Source organism: Pelobates fuscus, chromosome 6 (genome assembly GCF_036172605.1).
Source record: "Pelobates fuscus isolate aPelFus1 chromosome 6, aPelFus1.pri, whole genome shotgun sequence".
NCBI lineage: Eukaryota > Metazoa > Chordata > Amphibia > Anura > Pelobatidae > Pelobates > Pelobates fuscus.
Genome location: NC_086322.1, coordinates 186,348,590 through 186,371,197, shown reverse-complemented (window position 1 = coordinate 186,371,197; position 22,608 = coordinate 186,348,590). Strand labels below are relative to the sequence as shown.

General features: G+C 39.4%; 1 protein-coding gene across 2 annotated transcripts in view; it reads right to left on the bottom strand.

Moving 5' to 3' along the window:
• The window catches only part of LOC134614600 (endomucin-like), a 152,842-nt gene extending 130,640 nt beyond the window's left edge, over positions 1-22,202 (bottom strand). Inside the window, exon 1 of one of the 2 annotated variants that reach the window (XM_063458577.1) lies at positions 22,074-22,202. In XM_063458577.1, the coding sequence (XP_063314647.1) occupies positions 22,074-22,128 (55 nt within the window). In that variant the 5' untranslated portion in view covers positions 22,129-22,202. The remainder of the gene's footprint in view (positions 1-22,073) is intronic. The other variant, XM_063458575.1, reaches the window with a different exon arrangement.
• Between the last annotated feature and the right edge of the window lie 406 nt (positions 22,203-22,608).

Genomic DNA, 22,608 nt, shown 5'->3' with positions numbered 1-22,608 from the left:
TTTGGGGGGGGTCCGCACAGCCCTCCATGTGCTCGCCAGAGGTAGCCTGACTGCCATTAGGTACTGAGATGAGATCCTCAGACCCCTTGTGAGACCATATGCTGGTGCGATTGGCCCTGTGCTCCTCCTAATGCAAGACAATGCTAGACCTCATGTGGCTGGAGTGTGTTAGCAGTTCCTGCAAGACGAAGGCATTGATGCTATGGACTGGCCCACCCGTTCCCCAGACCTGAATCCAATTGAGCACATCTGGGACATCATGTCTCGCTCCATCCACCAATGTCAAGTTGCACCACACACTGTCCAGAAGTTGGCAGATGCTTTAGTCCAGGTCTGGGAGGAGATCCCTCAGGAGACCATCCGCCACCTTATCAGGAGCATGCACAGTGTTGTAGGGAGGTCATACTGGCACGTGGAGGCCACACACACTACTGAGCCTCATTTTTACTTGTTTTAAGGACATTACATCAAAGTTGGATCAGCCTGTAGTGTGTTTTTCCACTTTAAATTTTGAGTGTGACTCCAAATCCAGACCTCCATGGGTTGAAAAATTTGATTTCCATTTTTTAATTTTTGTGTGATCTTGTTGTCAGCACATTCAACTATGTAAAGCACAAAGTATTTCAGTAGAATATTTAATTCATTCAGATCTAGGATGTGCTATTTTTGTGTTCTGTTTATTTTTTTGAGCAGTGTACTAAATGCTTACAGAATTTTGCAAAGTTTGTCAGAATGTCTCCTTTTTTGGCAAGTTCAGAATTTTCTTTTCCAAGTTAAGTTTTGACTTTCCCAATTTTTGCATCACAAAGGAACCCAGTTGATTAATCATGACAGTTCCTTTGGCATTGCAGATGTGAGCAAGTCATCACTTTCACACAACGTGGATACAAATGTAACATACTGCTGACCAGTATTTTTGAGCACTTCCTATCAGAATTAAAAAATAATGGCAACTATAGGTTGCATTCACTAACTTGGTATAAGTTTAGCACTCTCTGGTAACTAACTAGGAATCAGACACATCAGATTCTTCTGGTGAATATAGGCCAATGTTATTTCTGACCCTCCACGGTGCAAGAATGCAGTTTACACAGCATTATGCATACATTTTGGAAATGTATTTCTTAATTTTAGATGCGGGGAATTTATTTCTGTTAAACAGCACTGCCCCTGTATTACCCTTTTACAGGAATGTGTTCACATGACTAAACAAACAACATTATAGTTATCTAGGTGATTTTTAGACTAGGGTGTGTAAGGGGCAATCCTGAAGCTAAGGAGATGCTTTCAGGCAATGAGTCAGTCTGGCACTGCAAGTCTTATTTCAGCGATTCTAAGTGAAAGCTCCTTGCAGGACCTCCTGGAAGCAGGAGAAGTGGCAGTGGACACCCTGTTGGACCCAAGTAAGTTATCAAACTGAGGATGGCAGGTGTTGGAACAATTGAAAGCAAAAATAAAAGTATGATATACTTACCTGAAGAACATTAGCTCCACTTCCAGGACAGTTGCCACAAATGGATGGTATAAAGCATGTGCATTCACTCTGTTTCCAGTGTAAACAGCTTACTACAACATCTAGCATTTGGCTCTAAGCTAGGCATTGTGGGAAGCCAGCCACACAGTCTCCCTATGTGTGTTATAGCCCAAATGGCAAACAATAATGAACATTCACTGATTGGTAAATTTGACTCCCATAGGAACTTAATAAACAGTATATTTCCAATACCTACTATTACAACATCAGACAGGGCCAACTACAACCATTTAAAGGACCACTATAGGCACGCAGACCACTTCAGCTCAATTAAGTGGTCTGGGTGCCAGGTCCCTCTAGTTTTAACCCTGCAGCTGAAAACATAGCAGTTTCAGAGAAACTGCTATGTTCACACTGAGGGTTAATCCAGCCTCTAGTGGCTGTCTCACTGACAGACACTAGAGGCAGCTTCCGCGATTCTCACTGTGAAAATCATAGTCAAAAGATGCTGATGTCCATAGGAAAGCATTGAGTAAAGCTTTCCTATGGGCGGTTTGACTGCGCGCGTGGCTCTTGCCGCGCATGCGCATTCGGCGCTGATGTCGGCGCATTCGGCGCTAACATCGGCAGGAGGAGGAGAGGTCACCAGCGCCGAGGGATCCCGGCGTTGGAGAAAGGTAAGTGGCTGAAGGGGTTTTAACCCATTCAGCCCAGAGGGAGGGGGCCATTAGGGTGGGGGGGACCTAAGGGCTACATATTGCCAGGAAAACGAGTTTGTTTTCATGGCACTATAGTTGTCCTTTAAGTAATTTTAGCTGATGAAAAGGACCCCAAGATGTAAAATACATGCAAAATGAAGTTAACTTTACTGATCAGAGTTGTGAGGTATTTGGCTGATGATAACATTTTGTTTTTAGATTGGGACGATTTGAGTGTTCAGAGTCATAATTTGGCACATAGAATTGGCAGCCTATGCTGGCAGGAGAACCAGTTGATGGTTTTTGATTCTGACAAATCCATCTATGCTGATGAATCCTTTTTAATATAAGTGTTTCTCAAAAACCTGCATGATTGTTGGTTTGTGATTACTGTATCCAGATATGTTGTAGAGCAAGCATGTCAAACTCAAAGGCTGAGACGGGCCAAATAATCAAGGATTACGTTTATGTGGGCCGCAATAAACTAATATGTAAATTTTCATAGAAACGTATGTTTATTTAGAAAAGTACAGTATAAAAAAGTTGCCTAACTGACACTGGATGTCCTCACGCTTCTAGGGCTTCAAAGTAAACAAAAGAGCGAATTTATTTTAACCCCTTAATGCTGTTATGGCGTTCTATGCAGTCCCTATTTAAATGGGCTTTAAAGCCGTTGCTGTGGCATAGAACGCCGTAATGGCTTAAGCCCCCAGGAGGTCCGCGGTACTTACTTCCACAGCGATCCTCTTCAGGGGCATGCCTGACAGCCCTGGCAGCCTTCCCACGGCAAATCAAGCCCCCGTGGGGCCATGTGATCGCTTTCAAATAGCGATCACATGGTCCCCTATAGCTGGCTGTGGATCTGCCAGCAGGGAGACTGTCTGAGCTGTCAGACAGTCCCCATGTGGGTGGGTAGTGTATATGTACAAAATACACTTAGAATGACAATCTATATATATCTATATATAAAATACAAATAATTGCAAATATATATATATATATATATATATATATATATATATATATAGATATAGATAGATAAATATGTATAATTACATTAATGATTACATAAGTATAGACATAGAATTTAAATACATATATATGTATATATACAAAAATTATTTGTGTATATTTAAGTAATCTTTCAGCATTACTATGTGATTTAAATACAATTTGATTGACATGCCTGACAACCCAGGCAGAAAGTGCAGAGAATTTAATTCACAAGCACTATATTTAGCCCTGTAACTTTCCAAGACACTATAAAACCTGTACATGGGGAGTACTGTTTTACTCGGAAGACATCGCTGAACACAAATATTAGTGTTTCAAAACAGTAAAATGTATCACAACGATGATATCGTCAGTGTTTGTTACCAAGTGGCTACTAAAAAAGACTGGACATACCCCATTTGCAATACCCTGGGTTGTCTACTATTGGAAATGGTATGCCATCATGGGGGTAATTCTCATTCCTGGGCTACCATACGGTCTCAAAGGCAACGTATCCAATCTGGCGAATTTCAATGTGAAAAAACTGAAAAATTTAATATGCTATATTTGACCTTGTATCTTCCCAAAACACCATAAAACCTGTACATAAGGGGTACTGTTTTACGAGAGACACAGATGAATACAAATATGTGTATTTTATTGGAGTAAAAGCAAACAGTATTATGATATTCACAGTTACAATGTCACGTATAACTAAGAAAAAAAATTAATCTTATTTTCTCCCATTTTTAAAATATTTTTTTTCATATTAAATTCTGTTTATAGCTGTTTCCCCTGAAGAAAATATATAATAAGTGTGGGTGCATTTAATATAAAAGAGTCAAAATACGGTTCAATAGACATATAGTCAAATTCCAGATTTTGTTTACATTTTGTTTTGATCACAACCTGTACATTTGGCTCAGTCCTTAACCCCTTAAGGACAGAGCTTCAGAAGCTTGACTTACGCTTAATGACACAGGCAATTTTTGCATTTTCTTGCTGTTTGCGTTCAACTGCAATTTGCATCTCTCTCATTTATTGCACCGACACACATTATATACTGTTTTTTAAAGGACAGAAAGGGCTTTAATTTGATATAACATATATATATATATAAATGCTTACTTATTATAAAAAAATACAGAAAAATGCAAAAAAAAGAAAAATATTTTTTTTTTTTTTTACAGTTTTTGCAATCATAATGTGTGCATAATTAGTGCAGGTTAAGGAAAGTAATTAAAAATAAATTCATTTATTTGTTCTGATTTACAGAATATATAATGTGTCTGGGATTTTAAGTTTTTTTTGGTAGTTACAGGTCACAAAGCACAAGGAGTAAAATAAAATTTTAATGTGGAGCGATTTTAGAATTTGGTATGTTTGTCTTGTAAGCCTAATAGCCATAAAATAAAACAAAATTGCCACACAAAAGTATATATTTATATAAAGTAGACATCACAGGCTATTTACCTAAGGTTGTTTTGACACTTTCTACGTAGCCATTTTACCGCCAACCTCTGCTAAATATTGGAGTAAAATTGTGTTTTTTGGGGGTTTTCGCACACAAACGTATAACAAAGAACTTCTCATGTGTATTTTGTAAAGTTGGTGTGTGCTATTCCTGTACAAAGTTTTATTATGTGTTCAGTTACTTCTGCTGAGTACAACGGTACCCCCATTGTATGTCTTTGGCACTATTTCGTGAAGCTACAGTGCCATATAGGAGACCTGTCCTTTTCAGTATTCACAGTAGAATTTTGAGAGACGGATTTAATGAGCCTATGCTTCCATTTGGGGTATTATAACAGTTTGACTGTTCAAAAACCCCCACAAAGGCCTACCATTTGTAAAAGTAGACACTCCACGGTATCTCATAAGGTGCATATTGTGCCTTAACATGCCCCCATTTTTTTACCATTACATGCCAAAGTATGTGGTAAAAAATAATTTTGTGCATTTTTTACATACGGATTGCATTTTTGCTGGGCATTTTGTATATTTCATATGTGCCACTAAGTTCAAACCCCCCAAATTATGCTCAGCTAAGTCTTCTGAGTAAAAGGACACCCCCATTGTATGTCTATGGCACTATTTCGTGAAGCTACAGTGCCATACAGGAGACCTGTCTTTTTCAGTATTCACAGTAGAATTTTGAGAGACGGATTTAATGAGCCTATGCTTCCATTTGGGGTATTATAACAGTTTGAATGTTCAAAAAAAAACCACAAAGGCCTACCATTTGTAAAAGTAGACACTCCAGGGTATATCATAAGGTGCATATTGTGCCTTAGCATGCCCCCATTTTTTCACCAATATATGCCAAAGTATGTGGTAAAAAATAATTTTGTGCATTTTTTGACATACGGATTGCATTTTTTCTGGGCATTTTGTATATTTCATATGTGCCACTAAGTTCAAAACCTCCAAATTATGCTCAGCTAAGTCTTCTGAGTAAAAAGGCATCCCCAATGAATGTCTTTGGCACTATTTTGTGAAGCTACAGTGGCATATTGGAGACCAAGCCATATCAGTTTTTACAGAACTTTGAATTTTGACGCTGGGCCTATGTGCAATTTCCAAGCATCTTCGTAAGTTTTGAATTCAAACTACCCCACAAAGGCCTACCATTTCTTAAAGTAGACACCCCAGGGTATTTCAAAAGGCATATTTTGAACCTTAGCGTGGGATAATTTTTCCGCTAGCTTGTACCAGGTGTAGTGGTAATGAGCGTTTTTTCTGCCTTTTTGACACACAAAGTGAGTTTGCACAGTATATTTTGCAAACCTTATGTGTGCTACGACTGTATAATACTTCATATGTTGCTCAGCTATGTCAGCTGAGTATAAAAATACCCCCGTATGTACCTTTGCCAGGTATATGTGGACATCGGAGGGGCACATTTGGGACACAGCCATTCCATTTTTTTTCAAACTTTAAATTTTTACGCTGTGCCCATGTCCCATTTTAGAGTATTTTACCAGGCTATATAATCCAAATACCCCATAAAGCCATACCATTTCTTAAAGAAGACATCCCAGGGTATTTCAAAAGGCATATTTTGAACCTTAGTGTGGGATCATTTTTCCGCTAGCTTGTACCAGGTGTAGTGGTAATAAGCGTTTTTTCTGCCTTTTTGACACACAAAGTGAGTTTGCACAGTATATTTTGCAAACCTTATGTGTACCACCACTCTATAATACTTTATATGTTGCTCAGTTATGTCGGCTGAGTACAAAAATACCCCCGTATGTACCTTTGCCAGGTATATGTGGACATCGGAGGGGCACATTTGGGACACAGCCATTCCATTTTTTTTCAAACTTTAAATTTTTACGCTGTGCCCATGTCCCATTTTAGAGTATTTTACCAGGCTATATAATCCAAATACCCCATAAAGCCATACCATTTCTTAAAGAAGACATCCCAGGGTATTTCAAAAGGCATATTTTGAACCTTAGCGTGGGATCATTTTTCCGCTAGCTTGTACCAGGTGTAGTGGTAATGAGCGTTATTAAATTAATTTTTTAACTTTTTCAAACTTTTTTACATTTTAAAACTATTTTTTCAACTTTTGTTTTGCTTATTCATTTTTTTAAAGTTTCCTAAACTTTCGTAAAACTTTTTTTACAGATTTAACATTTTTCTAAGCTTTTTCTTTTACCGTTAACCCCTAACTAGCAGTAAGCAGCACTAACAGTAAATTCCCCATTTTCCCATAACTCCCACCCACCCCAGCTAGCAAAATATTTAATTATACAATATTTAAATTAGTTAATTAAATTAATTTAACCCCTGAGGGTTAAAAAATAAATAAAAGTTAATCGTCCGGGGTTAAAAAAAAATTAGATCACAGTATAATACTGTGATCTGTATTTTGATCACTGTAGGTAGTGATAGACTGGCAGGGAAGGGGTTAATTTTTATTTGGACTGGGTAAAGGGTTTTTTTTTTTTAATTTTTTACTTAAACGTTATTAAAACTTTTTTTTAACTTAATTTTTTAACTTTTTAAAGCTTATTTTAAAACTTTTTTTAACGTTAACCCCTAGTTAGCCTAACACTAAATCCCCCAATTCCCCACTAACTTCCACCCTCCCCAGCTAGCTAAATTTATAATTTTAAAATATTGAAATTAATTAATAAAATAAATTTAACCCCTGAGGGTTAAAAAAAAAAAAGAATTAACCCTCAGGGGTTAAAAAAAAAATCAGATCATATTAAAATGTAATCCCTGCCAATTGATCACTGTAGTCAGTGATCAATTGGCAGGGAAGGGGTTAATTTTTTATTAAAATGGTAAAGGGGGGGTAAAGGGGGTTGGGATTTTAAATAAACTTTATTTTTTGAACACCAGGGGGCAGGATCAGCACTGATCCGTCTCCCTGCACTTCACACTGAACCCGGAAGTGCAGGGAGGCGGAGGTGAGTATGCAGAGCACATGTGCCCGCTCAGACATGCTGTCAGAGCGGGCACATGTACTGGGACAGCCCGATCCGGTGCTCCCGGTCTGCCTCTAATGCAGAGGCAGACCGGAGCACCATTAACCCCACGATCGCCGCGATTGCGGCGATCTGGGGTTAATTTTACCGCGTGACGGACGAGGTCCGTCACCCGTCGTTAAGGGTATCCCCTGGATGACGGACCTCGTCCGTCACCCGTCGTGAAGGGGTTAACCCCTTAAGGACAGAGCTTCGGAAGCTTGTCTTTCACTTAATGACAACGGCATTTTTTGCATTTTTTGCTGTTTGCGTTCAACTGCAATTTGCATTTGACTAATTTATTGCACCGACGCATATTATATACCGTTTTTAAAGGACAGAAAGGGCTTTAATTTGATGTAACATATATATACATAGATGCTTATTTATTATAAAGAAATACAGAAAAATGCAAAAAAAAATGAAAAATGTTGTGTTTTTTACAGTTTTTGCAATAATAATGTGTGCACAATTAGTGCAGGTTAAGGAAGTAATTAAAAATAAATTCAGGAGGGGCGGAGCCAGCAGCCATAACGAGCAGACGTGTGCAAGCAGAGCTCCGCAGAAAAAAGCCTGAAATCAGCAACTTACTCACCCGAAAATCTCCAACCTAAGCCCCTAACGGGTCATAGCGAGATGGGGAAGAAGTCAAAGCACCAGGGAGTTCCGAGACCGACGGGGGCGCGAGACATCGGGGATCTTCTCCTCCGACCCGCACAGGCCCCAAACCACGCCGCACCTAATAACAAACATGGCGACACGGCCTCGGCCTCCTCCGAGGATCTAGCGATGGATGAACTGGATGTATTCCCAAGCTCAGGGGGCTTGCACCTCCCGTCTTCCGACGAGGATAATGAGCTGCCCTCCACGAAGGGGGACATCAAAGCCTTGCTACGCCACCTCCGCGAAATGTTTGCCGCAGATGTGGCTATACTGCGGGAAGAAATACAAACAGTGGAGGGGCGCGTTAAAACAACAGAGGGGGAAACGAAAGACCTCTCCGCCCGGTGCACACAACTGGAAGCCCAGAATATGGAGATGCGGCGCGCTCAGTCCCAACTCACCAGCCGCCTGGACGCAATAGAAGACCAGCACAGAAGCAGAAATGTAAAAATCCGGGGTATCCCGGAGACTGTAGCCCCAGGCGACTTGACACACTACGCCGGGAGACTGCTTGCCTCCCTGCTCTCACCACAGCAAACAAAACTAACTGAGATAGAAGGGACCTACCGCATCCCGAGAGCCGCTACAGCACCAGCAGACACCCCAAGGGATGTCATTCTACAGCTCCGAACACGGGCAGCCCAGCTAACCTTTATGTCTGCCGTGAGAAACAAAGCAAACCACCCATTTGAAAACGCTACCCTATCCTTCTATCAAGACCTGTCCAGGCCCACAGTGCTGTGGAGAAGCCGGCTAAAGCCACTCACAGTCAAGCTCCGTCAACACTCCATTCCGTATCGCTGGGCATACCCTAGGAGCCTGATCATCTCCCATGGGGGAGCAACAACCCGCCTAACGGAGGCGGCGGAAATGGACTCAGTGCTGATCGCGCTGGGACTAACGACGAACCAGGTTAGCACCGGCCAAACTCCGAGACAACAACCCCCTCACACCTGGGACATGGCCAAGGTCCAAGCGTTCCAGCCCTCCAGGGCCTCCACCTCGTCCCCTACCGCCTTTAAAGCACAGAGGGCCGTCCGCAACACGCTGGGTACCTGAGGCCCAGACGGTGACTCGGGGACACCAAGCCTAACCATACAACACTGCCAAGTTCAAGGATCCCATCCGTGACTCCCCACTAAAAGTTTATATTCTTATTGTTTACACGTCTACGATTTATCATTTGACTCTCGCTCAGACCACAGCATACCCGCAACCCGCAGCCACCCAAGGCGGGCAACCCTGACCAATAGGACAGGCAACCTCTGACACAAGCAAAGAAGACGCGAACCGGGGCACATGTCAGAACTACTCACCTAGATTGCTTAATTTTACATCTAGCGTGACAGAGAATGGGGAACTCTCCAGAGACTCTAAGGTTGAACTATCATATTATGTTATAATGTTCTTCATTTATTATTTGTGCTCGTAATTCAGCATATTAAGTTTAGTTGATGTACTGTCTAGCTACTCGATAGTATTGTGAGCTGTGACAGGAAGATTTAAAATGTACCTTATTATTTTGATTTTATTTTGATTTTATGGAGTGCTGGCAGGTACACTATATAGGTTACAGAGGAGCGGTGGAAATTATGGAAAGTCACATTGTGTTACAAGCATTTTGAGCAATGGTAGTGCAGCCGATAACCTAATGTCTTCTGTAACATAATAGGAAATACTAGACATTTAAATTCTATGTGCCAGGAATCTATAAAGTGTTCATTTATAAAGTGTTCATTCACATTACGCCTCTTAAGGTATCACGCTGCTTATTATATATCTCTAAAATTAAAGTGAAAAACCTAAGCAAAAAAAAAAAAAAAAAAAAAAAAATAAATTCAATTAGTTGTTCTGATTTACAGAATATATAATGTGTCTGGAATTTTAAGTTTTTTTTGGTAGTTACAGGTCACAAAGCACAAGGAGTAAAATAAACTTTTAATGTGGAGCGAATTTAGAATTTGGTATGTTTGTCTTGTAAGCTTAATAGCCATAAAAGAAAACAAAATTGCCACACAAAAGTATATATTTATATAAAGTAGACACCACAGGCTATTTACCTAAGGTTGTTTTGACACTTTCTACGTAGCCATTTCACCGCCAATCTCTGCTAAATATTGGAGTAAAATTTAGTTTTTTGGGGGGTTTGGCACACAAACTTATAACAAAGAACTTATCATGTGTATTTTGTAAAGTTGGTGTGTGCTATTCCTGTACAAAGTTTTATTATGTGTTCAGTTACTTCTGCTGAGTACAACGGTACCCCCATTGTATGTCTTTGGCACTATTTTGTGAAGCTACAGTGCCATATAGGAGACCTGTCCTTTTCAGTATTCACAGCAGAATTTTGAGAGACGGATTTAATTAGCCTATGCTTCCATTTGGGGTATTATAACAGTTTGACTGTTCAAAAAAAAACCACAAAGGCCTATAATTCCCCCAAATTAATACAGTGCCCCCTCCCCCAAATTAATACAGTGCCCCTCCTACCCTCAAATGAATACAGTGCCCCCTCCTTCAGATTAATACATTGCCCTCCCTCCCTCAAATTAATATACTGGCCCTCTCCCTCCCTCAAATTAATACACTGCACTCCCTCCCTCAAATGACTAGAGTGTCCCCTCCCTCCCTCAAATTAATAGAGTGCCCTCCCACCCTTAAATTAATAGAGTGTCCCCTCCCTCAAATTAATACACTGCCGCCCCCCTAGACCAAGCCCCTCTTCTCCTACATTAGTTGGCTGTCCGTCCTCCAGCTCCAGCCCTCCACAAGCAGGCCAGACGCTCCTCTGGCACTTCGAGCAGGAGGGAAGGGGGAGTGGCTGCTCTGGTCTGCTCAGCAGACACACAGCCACTCTGCCCTCTTGTGGCCTGGAGAGCAGGAATCAGGAAATATTTGTCCTCTCTTGCTGGTCGCAGCCACAGCTGAAAGCGGTCCCAGGGCAGACGGGCCGCAAAAATATTCTATGTGGGCCGCATGTTTGACATTCTAGTTGTAGAGCAATTCTAAAACTGAGTCTTCAGGGATCCCTAACAGCACATGCTTTGATGAACTCTTTGACGGAATCCAAACTGCCATTAACCCAAGTGGGTCTATCAGAATCATGTTTTAACATGATGTCTAATCACAAAATATCTTCAAAATACTACATTTTCCATTGTGCATTTATTCTTTGATTTTATTTTCATTTCCGGCTACAAGCAAATAACACAAAACAAGTAAGTATGTGTGCCAGTTAACTTTGGCCATGGAAATAAGACTCTGCATTAACAATTATGGGAAAATAAACTGCTAATTACATATCACTGTTAACATTATACTGAGTCCCTTGCATTAGCATTCACCTACACATTTTCTTGTATTACAGGATGAAATGAAAACAGGTCTAGGTCTATTATTATTTTCCTTACTAATGGACAGAAAATGGACCATAATGTTCACGTGGAAAAAAAAAAATGACACCTGTATAAAATTATTTATAAATAAAAAAAAACTATCTAACTCCCATGTGTAGAATGGCATCGACCCTTTTACAACTGAAATATTGCATGTCTACATGGAATATAGGAATTTATATTTAATAACTATTCATACAATGTTAAGGTAATTAAAAAATAATCCAGATCTGGCTGAGTGCATTCAGACTGCAAATCCACATATTGTCCTAAAGATTTATCAGATTTTGCAAAGCAACTTCGAATATACACCTGACCTCAGTCTTTCTGTATACAATCGAATGGTTGATGTCTGCAACCAGATGCTAAAAATTCACTACTGGATTGTGAAAATCTCAACCCCAGTTTAAAAAAATCTAAACTAGTTGTTAAAACAAATCTCACACCACCTAAAAAGATCATCTCTTCTATTAGATGCCTGTAACATAATAAGAAAATCCTAATCTAACATAATTTTACAATAATAATCCCAGATTGTATTGTATTAACTCCAAACACAGTGTATTCAAGGGACTTTGTAGGCACCATAACTACTACAGTGAGCGTGATATTTAATTTGCAATATATGCATCCACAACCCTTGCTGTCTGATCTAATCTGAAAAAGGGGAATTCCATACTTCTGCATTATGATATCTGGTTTTATCAGGCATAAAAATTATTCATTTGTTGAGAGTCTTCAGCTTCTGCTTTATCAGACTAGCTGACACTGGAAGGACGGTAGGTGCCTGACGAAACAAGGTAATTGACACACCATTTGTAAATTTGGGGGATCCAAGCCTGGTCAGCACTCTCTAGAAACACTTCTTAAACTTCAAGACTGGCTGATTTGCATGGGATTTGCAATTCTACTACAGCTTTTGCTATACTGTATAGTTAAATGGACCCGCATGGTGCTGGAAATAAGGTGAGTTTTAATTCCTTTTAAGGGGGGGCAAGCCAACTAAATGGTGGGTTAAACACTATAGGGTCAGGAATACATGGTTGTGTTCCTGACCCTATAGTGTTCCTTTAATACTCTTGGTTAAGGATGAAACTGCTCTGTGCTCACAAAGCTGCTGGAGGATAGAGGGAGGCTGGGCCTTTTTGCCAAGTAGTGACAGGTGGAAATGGGATCCCCTGGCACTATGTAGTAGGGAAATTATATAGGGGGAATATAGGCAAGTAGGGGGGAAACTTTCATATCCACCCTCTTTCAAATTATTGAGACCCCACCTGCAAGGCCGGATTAAAAGCCCATCGGGCCTGGTGCTGAACATTATGATGGGGCTAACTACAGAATCTTATTAACAGAACAGTTATACCTCTCAAGCATCATATATATATGGCAGAGGTGATGCTGGAGGGAAAATCACAGGATACAACTGTCAGAAAGCATATACCCTATGCTAATCTCTCACTTTCATTATTCAAGTAAATCCATACCACCTAACAGCAGTGTCCAGTGAAGCAGGATTTGGGTGGGCGGGGTAAAAGGGTTGACCACTGGCCCACTGATGTAAATCGTATAACCAGAACCGCCCAAAGGGACAAACATCCCCAAAAAGAATTAGATGGCACATTAGATGGCAGGCTGCCTGCCAATCATTCAGGATGATGAACTAAGAACATACTGTGCACACAGTACCCTGAGCTTGGCATAAATGTGTCTAATGATGCGCTAGCTCTACGGTTTCTAAAGACTGTCACCTAAGCACTTGCTGGCACACTCCTCTCCTAACCTTCTTACTAACAAGCCTGAACGCTGCAACTTTAAGGCCCAGATCCCCATACCATCTGTAAACAAGCCTCTTCAATTGAACGCTGCAACTTTAAGGCCCAGATACCCATAACATCTGCAAATAAGCCTCTTCAATTGAACGCTGCAACTTTAAGGCGCAGATCCCCATACCATCTGTAAACAAGCCTCTTCAATTGAATGCTGCAACGTTAAGGCCCAGATACCCATAACATCTGGAAACATGCCTCTTCAATTAAATGCTGCAACTTTAAAGCCCAGATCCCCATACCATCTGTAAACAAGCCTCTTCAATTGAACGCTGCAACTTTAAGGCCCAGATACCCATAACATCTGCAAATAAGCCTCTTCAATTGAACGCTGCAACTTTAAGGCGCAGATCCCCACACGATCTGCAAACAAGCCTCTTCAATTGAATGCTGCAACGTTAAGGCCCAGATACCCATAACATCTGGAAACATGCCTCTTCAATTAAATGCTGCAACTTTAAGGCCCAGATCCCTATACCATCTGCAAACAAGTCTCTTTAATTGAACGCTGCAACTTTAAGGCCCAGATACCCAGACCATCTGCAAACAAGCCTCTTCAATTTAACGCTGAAACTTTAAGGCCCAGATCCCCATACCATCTGCAAACAAGTCTCTTCAATTGAACGCTGCAGCTTCAAGGCCAGATCCCCCCGGTATTCATCCAGGGGTACTTTAGGAGCTAAGTGAGGGAATAAGTGAACCTCTGTATTTAATTTTTTCAAGATTCTTTTGTTTCAGGTATTGTACTGGAGGATTGGAGGAGGCAGATGTTGTTCCTATATTTAAAAAGGGTTCAAAATCCTTGCCTGGAAATTATAGACCTGTGAGCTTAACTTTTGTGACTGGGGAAATATTTGAAGGGCTATTAAGGGATAATATTCAGGAATTCATTGGGAAGAATTTTGTTATTAGCAATAATCAACATAGTTTTATGAAACACAGGTCATGTCAAACTAACCTAATTGCATTCTACAAAGAAGTAAGTAGAAGTATAGATCAGGGTGTTGCAGTGGATGTGATCTACTAGGATTTTGCCAAGGCATTTGATACAGTTCCTCAGAATAGGTTAGTCTTCAAACTAAAAGAAATTGGTCTAGATTAATTTTCTTGTTCTTGGGTAGAACAATTGACTTAAGGATAGAGTACAACGAGTTGTCATTAATGGTAACTTTTCAGGCTGGACAAACTTGGTAAGGGGTGTCCCTCAGGGTTCTGTTTTGGGAGCACTTCTATTTAACATATTTATAAATGATCTTGCAATAGGCATTGAAAGCTATGTTTCAGTGTTTGCAGATGACAAAAAACTTTGTAAAGTAATAAAATGTGAGCAGGATATTGCTTTGCTGCAGAGATATTTGGATAGATTGGGGGACTGGGCACTAAAACGGCAAAGACATTTAATGTAGAGAAATGCAAAGTTATGCACTTTGGAGTCAAGAATGCACAAGCAACTTACACCATAAATGGTAGTGAATTAGGGATAACCACACACGAGAAGGATTTGGGAATTGTTATAGACAACAAATTAGGCAGCAATATGCAATGTCAATCTGCAGTTGCTAAGGCCAGTAAGGTTTTGTCATGTATAAATAAGGGCATAAATTCTCATGATGAAAATATAATTTTGCATCTTTATAAATCGCTAGTAAGACCACACCTTGAATATGCTGTGCAATTTTGTGCACCTGTTCTAAAGAAGAATATCATGGCCCTAGAAAAAGTGCAGAGACGAGCTACAAAATTGATAAAAGGAATGGAGCATTTTAGTTATGAAGAAAGGTTAAAAATATGTAAATCTCATTAGTTTGGAAAAACGGTGCCTCAAAGGGGATATGATAACATTATACAAATATATTCGGGGGCAAGTGTCACGGCAAGGGTCCATAATTTATTATTACACAATGGAATATTATCCTTTAGTGTAATTTGTGTAGTAAATGGCACAAATTACAGAGATGGTATTGCTGAGGTCAAAAGGGGTTACATCTTTTGAAGCTGGGACCCCCACAGAGGTCAGATGACAGAAGGGGTAGTATGAATGGCATATAAATGTGAAAAGGATTTTACTATAAGGATGTGAAGTAATCAAGGTTCTGCAAAGTGTGAGGTTCTACACTTGGAAAAAGTCTGAATGTCTATTCATCCATTTGGCATGTACCTTGTAAGTGATGAGTAAATCTCTTTGATGTGTAAATGCCATTGGCTTTGTTCCAGTATCATATCCAAAGGAAGGACAAAAAAATTCATATTTACCCCACAGAATAATAATAAAGCCTCATTTTTGTTATATTTGGAATGTGACAAGCGCCATCTTCTAACCAAGTCCAAACATGAGTGGCCTAACTTGACCATAAGGGAAGGAATTGTGGTGTCCATCCTATCGGATTGCAAGGCCGGCATGCAACATATGTATAGAATGGGAAAATAATAACAAATTCATAGAGGCAATTATTATTTCTGTGGCGGGTACATAAGAGAAGATAGAACCAAATGTTTCCATTTGGATTGATCTGGGTCTGGACACAATGGGGTGGTCATTTACTATTTCTGTAAGTACACCTTAACTCCACCTCTGGATGAGGCGTGGTAATCCACAGGGTATATCACTAATGATCCTGAAGGGTGCTAGTGTACTTGCTTGGGGGTCAGAATCTAATTCTAAGTGAGTCACCATCTTTCCTTGCCAGAGACCCCCTGGACAGAAGTTGTACTTTGAAAACCTAAATGAGTAATTAGGACTTCTGTATTTTATCCTTTTTGTTTTTATCTATTGTTGGTGTAAATAATTTGTTTATCATATATTGTTATATGCACTGTGACTATTTTTTGCTCATAATAAACATTCATTTATTAAGTTCTGCCTTTGTCTGGTTGAGAATCACGTTACCTGAAGAGACTAGTTAGTATTTTTGCAATTCCTTAAATATTGTACAAAGTAATATTTGGTGGGTTTTATTGTTGATTTACCTGGGGGACCAAGGCACCCCATTTATAAATTGTCTTGGTGGTGGCAGCATTAAAATAGTAATAGTTAGATTATTATGTTTAAGTGTGGGTGGTGTTAAAAGGGGGGATTTTGTCATTATTTCCCGTCTAGTGCAGACAAATAGTGAACTTTAACCCTTTCACCACCACAACTATGTTACGCACACTCTTGGAGTAGGGTGCGTTCGTGACAGCCAGTTGTGATAAAGTGAAGGCAGAGAGGCCTTTTAACCCCAGGGGAAGTACGTGTAGTTTGTGTTATAGACAACACAAAGCTATGTTTAGTTATGGGCCCTGGGGTGGAGCATTTGGAGAGAAGGGTGGGCCAATGCTCCACTCCTCAGTTTATACACAACTGGGAGAAATAAGGTCCAGGCCAGAGTTTTTTGGAACCGTCTCCAACCCACTGCTCAGCTGCAGTTAATCAGTTGTTGCAGTGGGAATAAACCCCTCCCTGCCAGGCAGGTAAAGGGGGGATTGCTGGCTTCCTCACAGGAAGCAGGTTGGAGAGAGGCTGTTCTCTCCAGTGAAAGAGTCAAGGAGACTGAGCACTGGGAGTGCAAAAGGAAAGCAGTCAAGGCTGGCTTGGAGCACTGGGAGTGCAGAAAGGGAAGCAGTCAAGGCTGTCTTGGAGCACTGGAGTGCTGAGAGCAGACAAAGACACTAGGTTGGTGAAACCAATAATTTTGTTCTAGTTTAACTCCCGAGAGATAGGGAACCTAATGTTAGTTAGTGCTCAGACGAGCTAAGTTTTTGTTTTATAGGGATTTGTGTTATATTTATGTTTTCATTTACAGCTGTCTCCTGTGTGGATTTGCAAATAAAGTGCCTGAAATGAAGTTGAATTAAAAGGACTGTGCCTGTTGTTTACCCTAGAGGACCGTGCTACCTGCAAACAAGGATCACACAGTACAAACCATTACCTGGAAATCTATTCATAAACAGGGCTATATTTAGGACACAAGGGCATGCATTTAGGCTGGCAGAAGGGAGATTTAATCTAAGGCAAAGATAAGGGTTTTTTTTACAGTAAGATAATTAGGATATGGAATTTTCTGCCTGAAGAGGTGGTTTTTATCAGAGTCCATATACATGTTTAAACTTCAATTGGATAAATACTTGCAGAAATATAACATACAGGGATTTAATTTCTAATTAGTGAGGTAATAGCTGCTTGATTCAATGGGATATCTGACTGCTATTTTGGGGTCAAGAAGGATTTTTTTTCCTAGTTTGTTGCAAAATTGGAAGCACGTCAGACTAGGTTTTTTGCCTTCTTTTGGATCAACAGCAAAAACATCCCGCCCTGTCCATGTCCTGTTCATGTTTCCCTCATGTATTGTGTACATGTTCTGGGTTCTGCTTTCTGCTTTCTGTCCTGCTCCGGGTTCTGGGTTCTTCTAGTCTTGTCTTATCTTGTTTTTTGCCTATTCTAGTCTTGCCTTGTTTCTAGTACTGGATACATATCTGCTGCAGAACCTCCCTATCCAGATCCTGGGAGGTCTGCATATTATCATCTAGCACCTGGGTACACAGTAGCTGCATCAGGGCCCTGGTATGTGGCTGCACAAACCCTGGTGCTCAACACCAGGGGGTGTGTGGTTACCCTGCACCAGAACCTAATTGTCCATTTCCATGTTGAGACTCCCATCTTCATTATCAGGCATACAGGGGTCCCGGTCTTCGGACTTCCACTTGTGACAATTTCCTGGGACCTGGACAGCCACTTCATTAGTTAACACTTTAACTATTTATATTCTAGCCACTAGACCTGTCAGCAGGCAAATTATTGGGATTTAAAGGAACACTCCAAGCACCATACCAACTACAGCACAAGCACCATACCAACTACAGCACTCTGTATTGGTTATGGCACAAGGAGTGCTCTGGTGCCCCCCAATATAAGTAGTCAAACCAATTGCAACAAGTTTGCCTGGATTCCGCTAGGCACCAGTTATCTCCTCTAATGAGTTAAGTCCAGTGCAGTGGTGCCGGACTTAGCTTATTCTCAAATAGTTTGACAACTTACATTGGGAAAGCGTCAGGGTACAGCAGCCTGTAGTGGTTATGGTGCTTGTAAAGTATCTTTAAATAGATTCACCTGCAAAACACAGGTGAATTTATATTGGGAATTTACCATCAACTAGATTTGTTTTGAGTGACCTTGCATGAAATTTGGTGTTGTGCAAATCCACTGATTTTATAATAACCCCGTTTCAACCAGATTTGCCTTTAGTAATTTATGAATTGCAAATATGGTTGCTATTTTTCCATCTGGACCAAATCTGGTCCTTCGTGAATAAACACGTCTTGAACAGAATTTAGTAAGTATGACTTGTGCATAATAGAGTTCTGCATTCGGTTTCAAACTAATTGTGATCCATCCAAATTTGGGGCGAGTCCCTGAACTCCAAAATGCTATATGGGCAAATCATGAAACAAACAAAATAGACAATTGTTGAAAAAGTGTTGCTTCTTTTGTGATTCAGATTTGAGTCCATTGCGCCAAAAAAAGATGGTTGGTGGAATAAAATATTACTGATGACTAGAGGATATAAAATATTTATAAAAATATAATATATAAATATAGATTTGTATTTTATTTTACTTCTCCTACGCCTTTTTCCTACATTGGTTACTCCTTTTCATTAGATCTGTGATCAGATTAATGCAAATGTATACATAGATTGTCAAGTCACTTTTGTTTGTACAAATATTTTTTCTCCAGAAAAAGATCACATAGACAAAATTAATCTGAACCAAAACACCACATGAAAAAATCCAAAAGTGCATAACGTAAAATGTGTTTTGTCACAGAAAAAAAGAACAATAAAGCTATCATATATCTTATTAAGACCTGATAATTTTGTAAATACAAAAACAACTTGGTTTAAATGAATTACTACAGTTTGTAGTGATTCTGTTGTCTATAGCCTGTCTGTGCAGGCTTTTCAATGTAAACTATGCCTTTTCAGGGAAAATGCAGTGTTTACATTGGTGCCTAGTAAACTGTTTAATGACCACTAGAGGTGCTTCCTATTCCAGTGCTGCACAATGAACAGCACTTACATTCAGCGTATCTATGCACTACATGGAGGTGGTGAATGTTCCCCATAGAGATGCATTGATTCAATTAATCTCTTTGAGGAGATGCTGATTGGCCAACGTGGCTTTTTGCTGTCCATGTGCACTCGCGTCCCAATGCTTTCCCATAGGAAAGCATTGGATTGGCAGAGATCATCAAGACTGATCATCTCAGCCATGGAAGTAGTGCCAGCCATGAGGAGACTGGCATGGTGTGTTAACAAAAGGTTAGTAAATAAAAAAATTTCAGGGAAAATACAGTGGCGCCGTTCGGTCATACTTGCCAATAGCAGCAATATACTGTAGTGTCAGGAGTACATGTATGTATTCATGACACTATAGTGTTTCTTTAACAAAGGGTTTAACAAGAGATTTGTATGCACAGCCCTATTGCTAAACAATGAATTTCCCAATTTACTAATTACAAAGGGGCTACAATATATTGTAGTAAAATTCATATTAAAGGGCTTCAATAGAAAAAAAAAAAAAAATCTTGCAATATTTTTACTCCCCCACTTTCTAGTGCATCCGGCTGCATGGAGGCTATAATATATTAATGGCTGCAATAATATTATGAAAAGGGGTTAGGAGTTAAATTGCAGTAATATAAATCTGTACCTTTGTACCTAATTCAATATCTCAGAAACAGTCAATGATGGAGGAATCCTGCTGGGACTTATCCTCTGTTATACAGAATAGGATGATATGACTATGCCTCTCACCAATCCCTTAAGCACATTATATCTTTAGTTCTTCATTTAAACACACCACAGCAAATATAAATCTTACATTGAAATCTAAAACAAAATTGAACCATATTCACAAGATTACACCAACTAATCTTGGCATAATTTTTTGCATCTTAAGAAAGGTGTTCATTGGAGACATATTTTCAAATTAGGGAATAAAGGAACAATGTTCCTAACTGTTGGTAAGAGTTGTAGTTCTAACATCTGCTCGGTTGTGTAAAGGAGGAAAATTCCCAGCAGAATTTATCCCTCATCGACTGATCCAGAGGCATTCCATTTGATACAAAAGTACACATTTTTCTAACTAGCAGTGGCTGATACAATTCTATTTCAAATTACAGACATTGTGTAACCTTACTAGTTTGTACTATATTTACTGTAACTATATCATACAACGTCCTTAGGATTCTCAGTATAAAGGGAGTGTCTGGAGCTTTGGGATATTTTCTGTAAAGGCGATTGTGAACTACAACTCCCAGCCAACAGCAGAAGTGTCAGGTGCCTGGAGCTGCCATGGAATTTATAGCAGCAGCCAAACTATTCTAACAATAGACTATTCTGAGAACAAAAGCCATAGTTTAAAAAATAACGTGTGTCGGAAACATTATATCCTGTCATTTTATGACCCTGAGTCTACAATGAGCCAGGTTACCGTATACATTATTATTTTTTCTTAATCCTCACTATAGCTTAATGCAATGCATCATAAGTTCAGCTGGCCAAGTACGATGACCTACAATATAACATGGAAACTACATGAGCTCACGTAGGCCATCAATTATAAAACAGGTGTTTTGTATGCATATTATTATATATTTTTAATTGAGAAATATAAGAAATCACTTGTATGTGTGCAAAAGCAGTTCTCATTATTTATACCTGCCAGTGATTTTTTTTTTTAGAATATCCATGTGCTATCCGATAATGATTCCTTATCTGTACAGGTGGGTCTTGCAGAAAACAGACTAGTATATCCACCAGAGGTTGATTTAAACAAAAAAAAACCTACCATTTTAATTGATTGCACTTTTTCATGAATCTACGGCCTCTGAAAATATCCATGTTACACATACACTATAGACATGCAACAGTTATTCTAAGCAGCACATTCTGCAATAATTCCAAGTGCATATTGCCATTTGATGCACAAAAAATTAATTCAAGAAAATACTAAAGATGAACTGATGGTGTTCAGAACACTGGGAATCACGGAGATTTAAAAATTAAAGGCCACATCATAAAAAAAATAACTGAGTTATAGAATTATTTTAATGTGGCTGTTTTGGATGAAATTTGCTACTTTCTATTCAGTCATATACAAACCGCAGTTCGTGAACAATCCTCAATATGTTGTTTATATTTTTATTTATCGTTTATCTAAGATGCCAGGTATATATATTTAAGTAATGCAAAATGACAACAAAATAAATATTTTGACATAATTATAGCTACCGTGATTTCAGCTAAACCATAAAATGACATACCTAGCTTAATAACAGTTTGAGTCTCTGTAGGATTTGCAGATAAACAATTCTTAGAATGCTCGAAAAATTAATACACATTTGGTGTAACGTGTTCTACAGTCACAGAGCTACGCAGATTTAAGTGGTATATCTTTAATGTCAGGCCATGCTAATTTTACTGAAGTGCAATAAGCGGAAATATTTGTAATGTGGAAAAGGAAAACAATAACTTAATTAATAGCAAGAAAATATATATAATTACCTGAGACCAGGCTAAACACAGAGAGAAACAGGACAACAGCTACTAAGGACTTCATGATTCTCTATGACATTCTCTTACATTGTCTATTAGTTTATTTTTTCCAGAGAACCATTACTTAATTATCATCTGGAAAAGGTGTGTACTGGTACTGCCCCTGTCTGCTTATTTTAGGGCTGATAAAGAACTGGAGGAAATACACACGATCCCTTTGGGAGTTCAGGACATGGGGGATGTATTGTTTCAGTACTTAGCAGGAAGTTCTTTTCATTTAGCTTTCAGATGTGTTTTGCACCAAAAAAAAAAAAAAAAAGTGTTAACTATGTGAGTGCAGTTACATAGTCAGTTGTGGTACATTGTTGTGTAGAACTAATACATCGTTACAAAGTATTTGTCTAGAAAATTAGCTTTATTATATTTCAGTTTTGCCATCTTTTGACGTGCCATTGACTTTGCGGTGAGTGTATTCGCAGAAGTGAAGAGATATGAAGAACAAACTTCCTTCCCAAGCATGACAGAATCTGGAATTGTTTGGAAA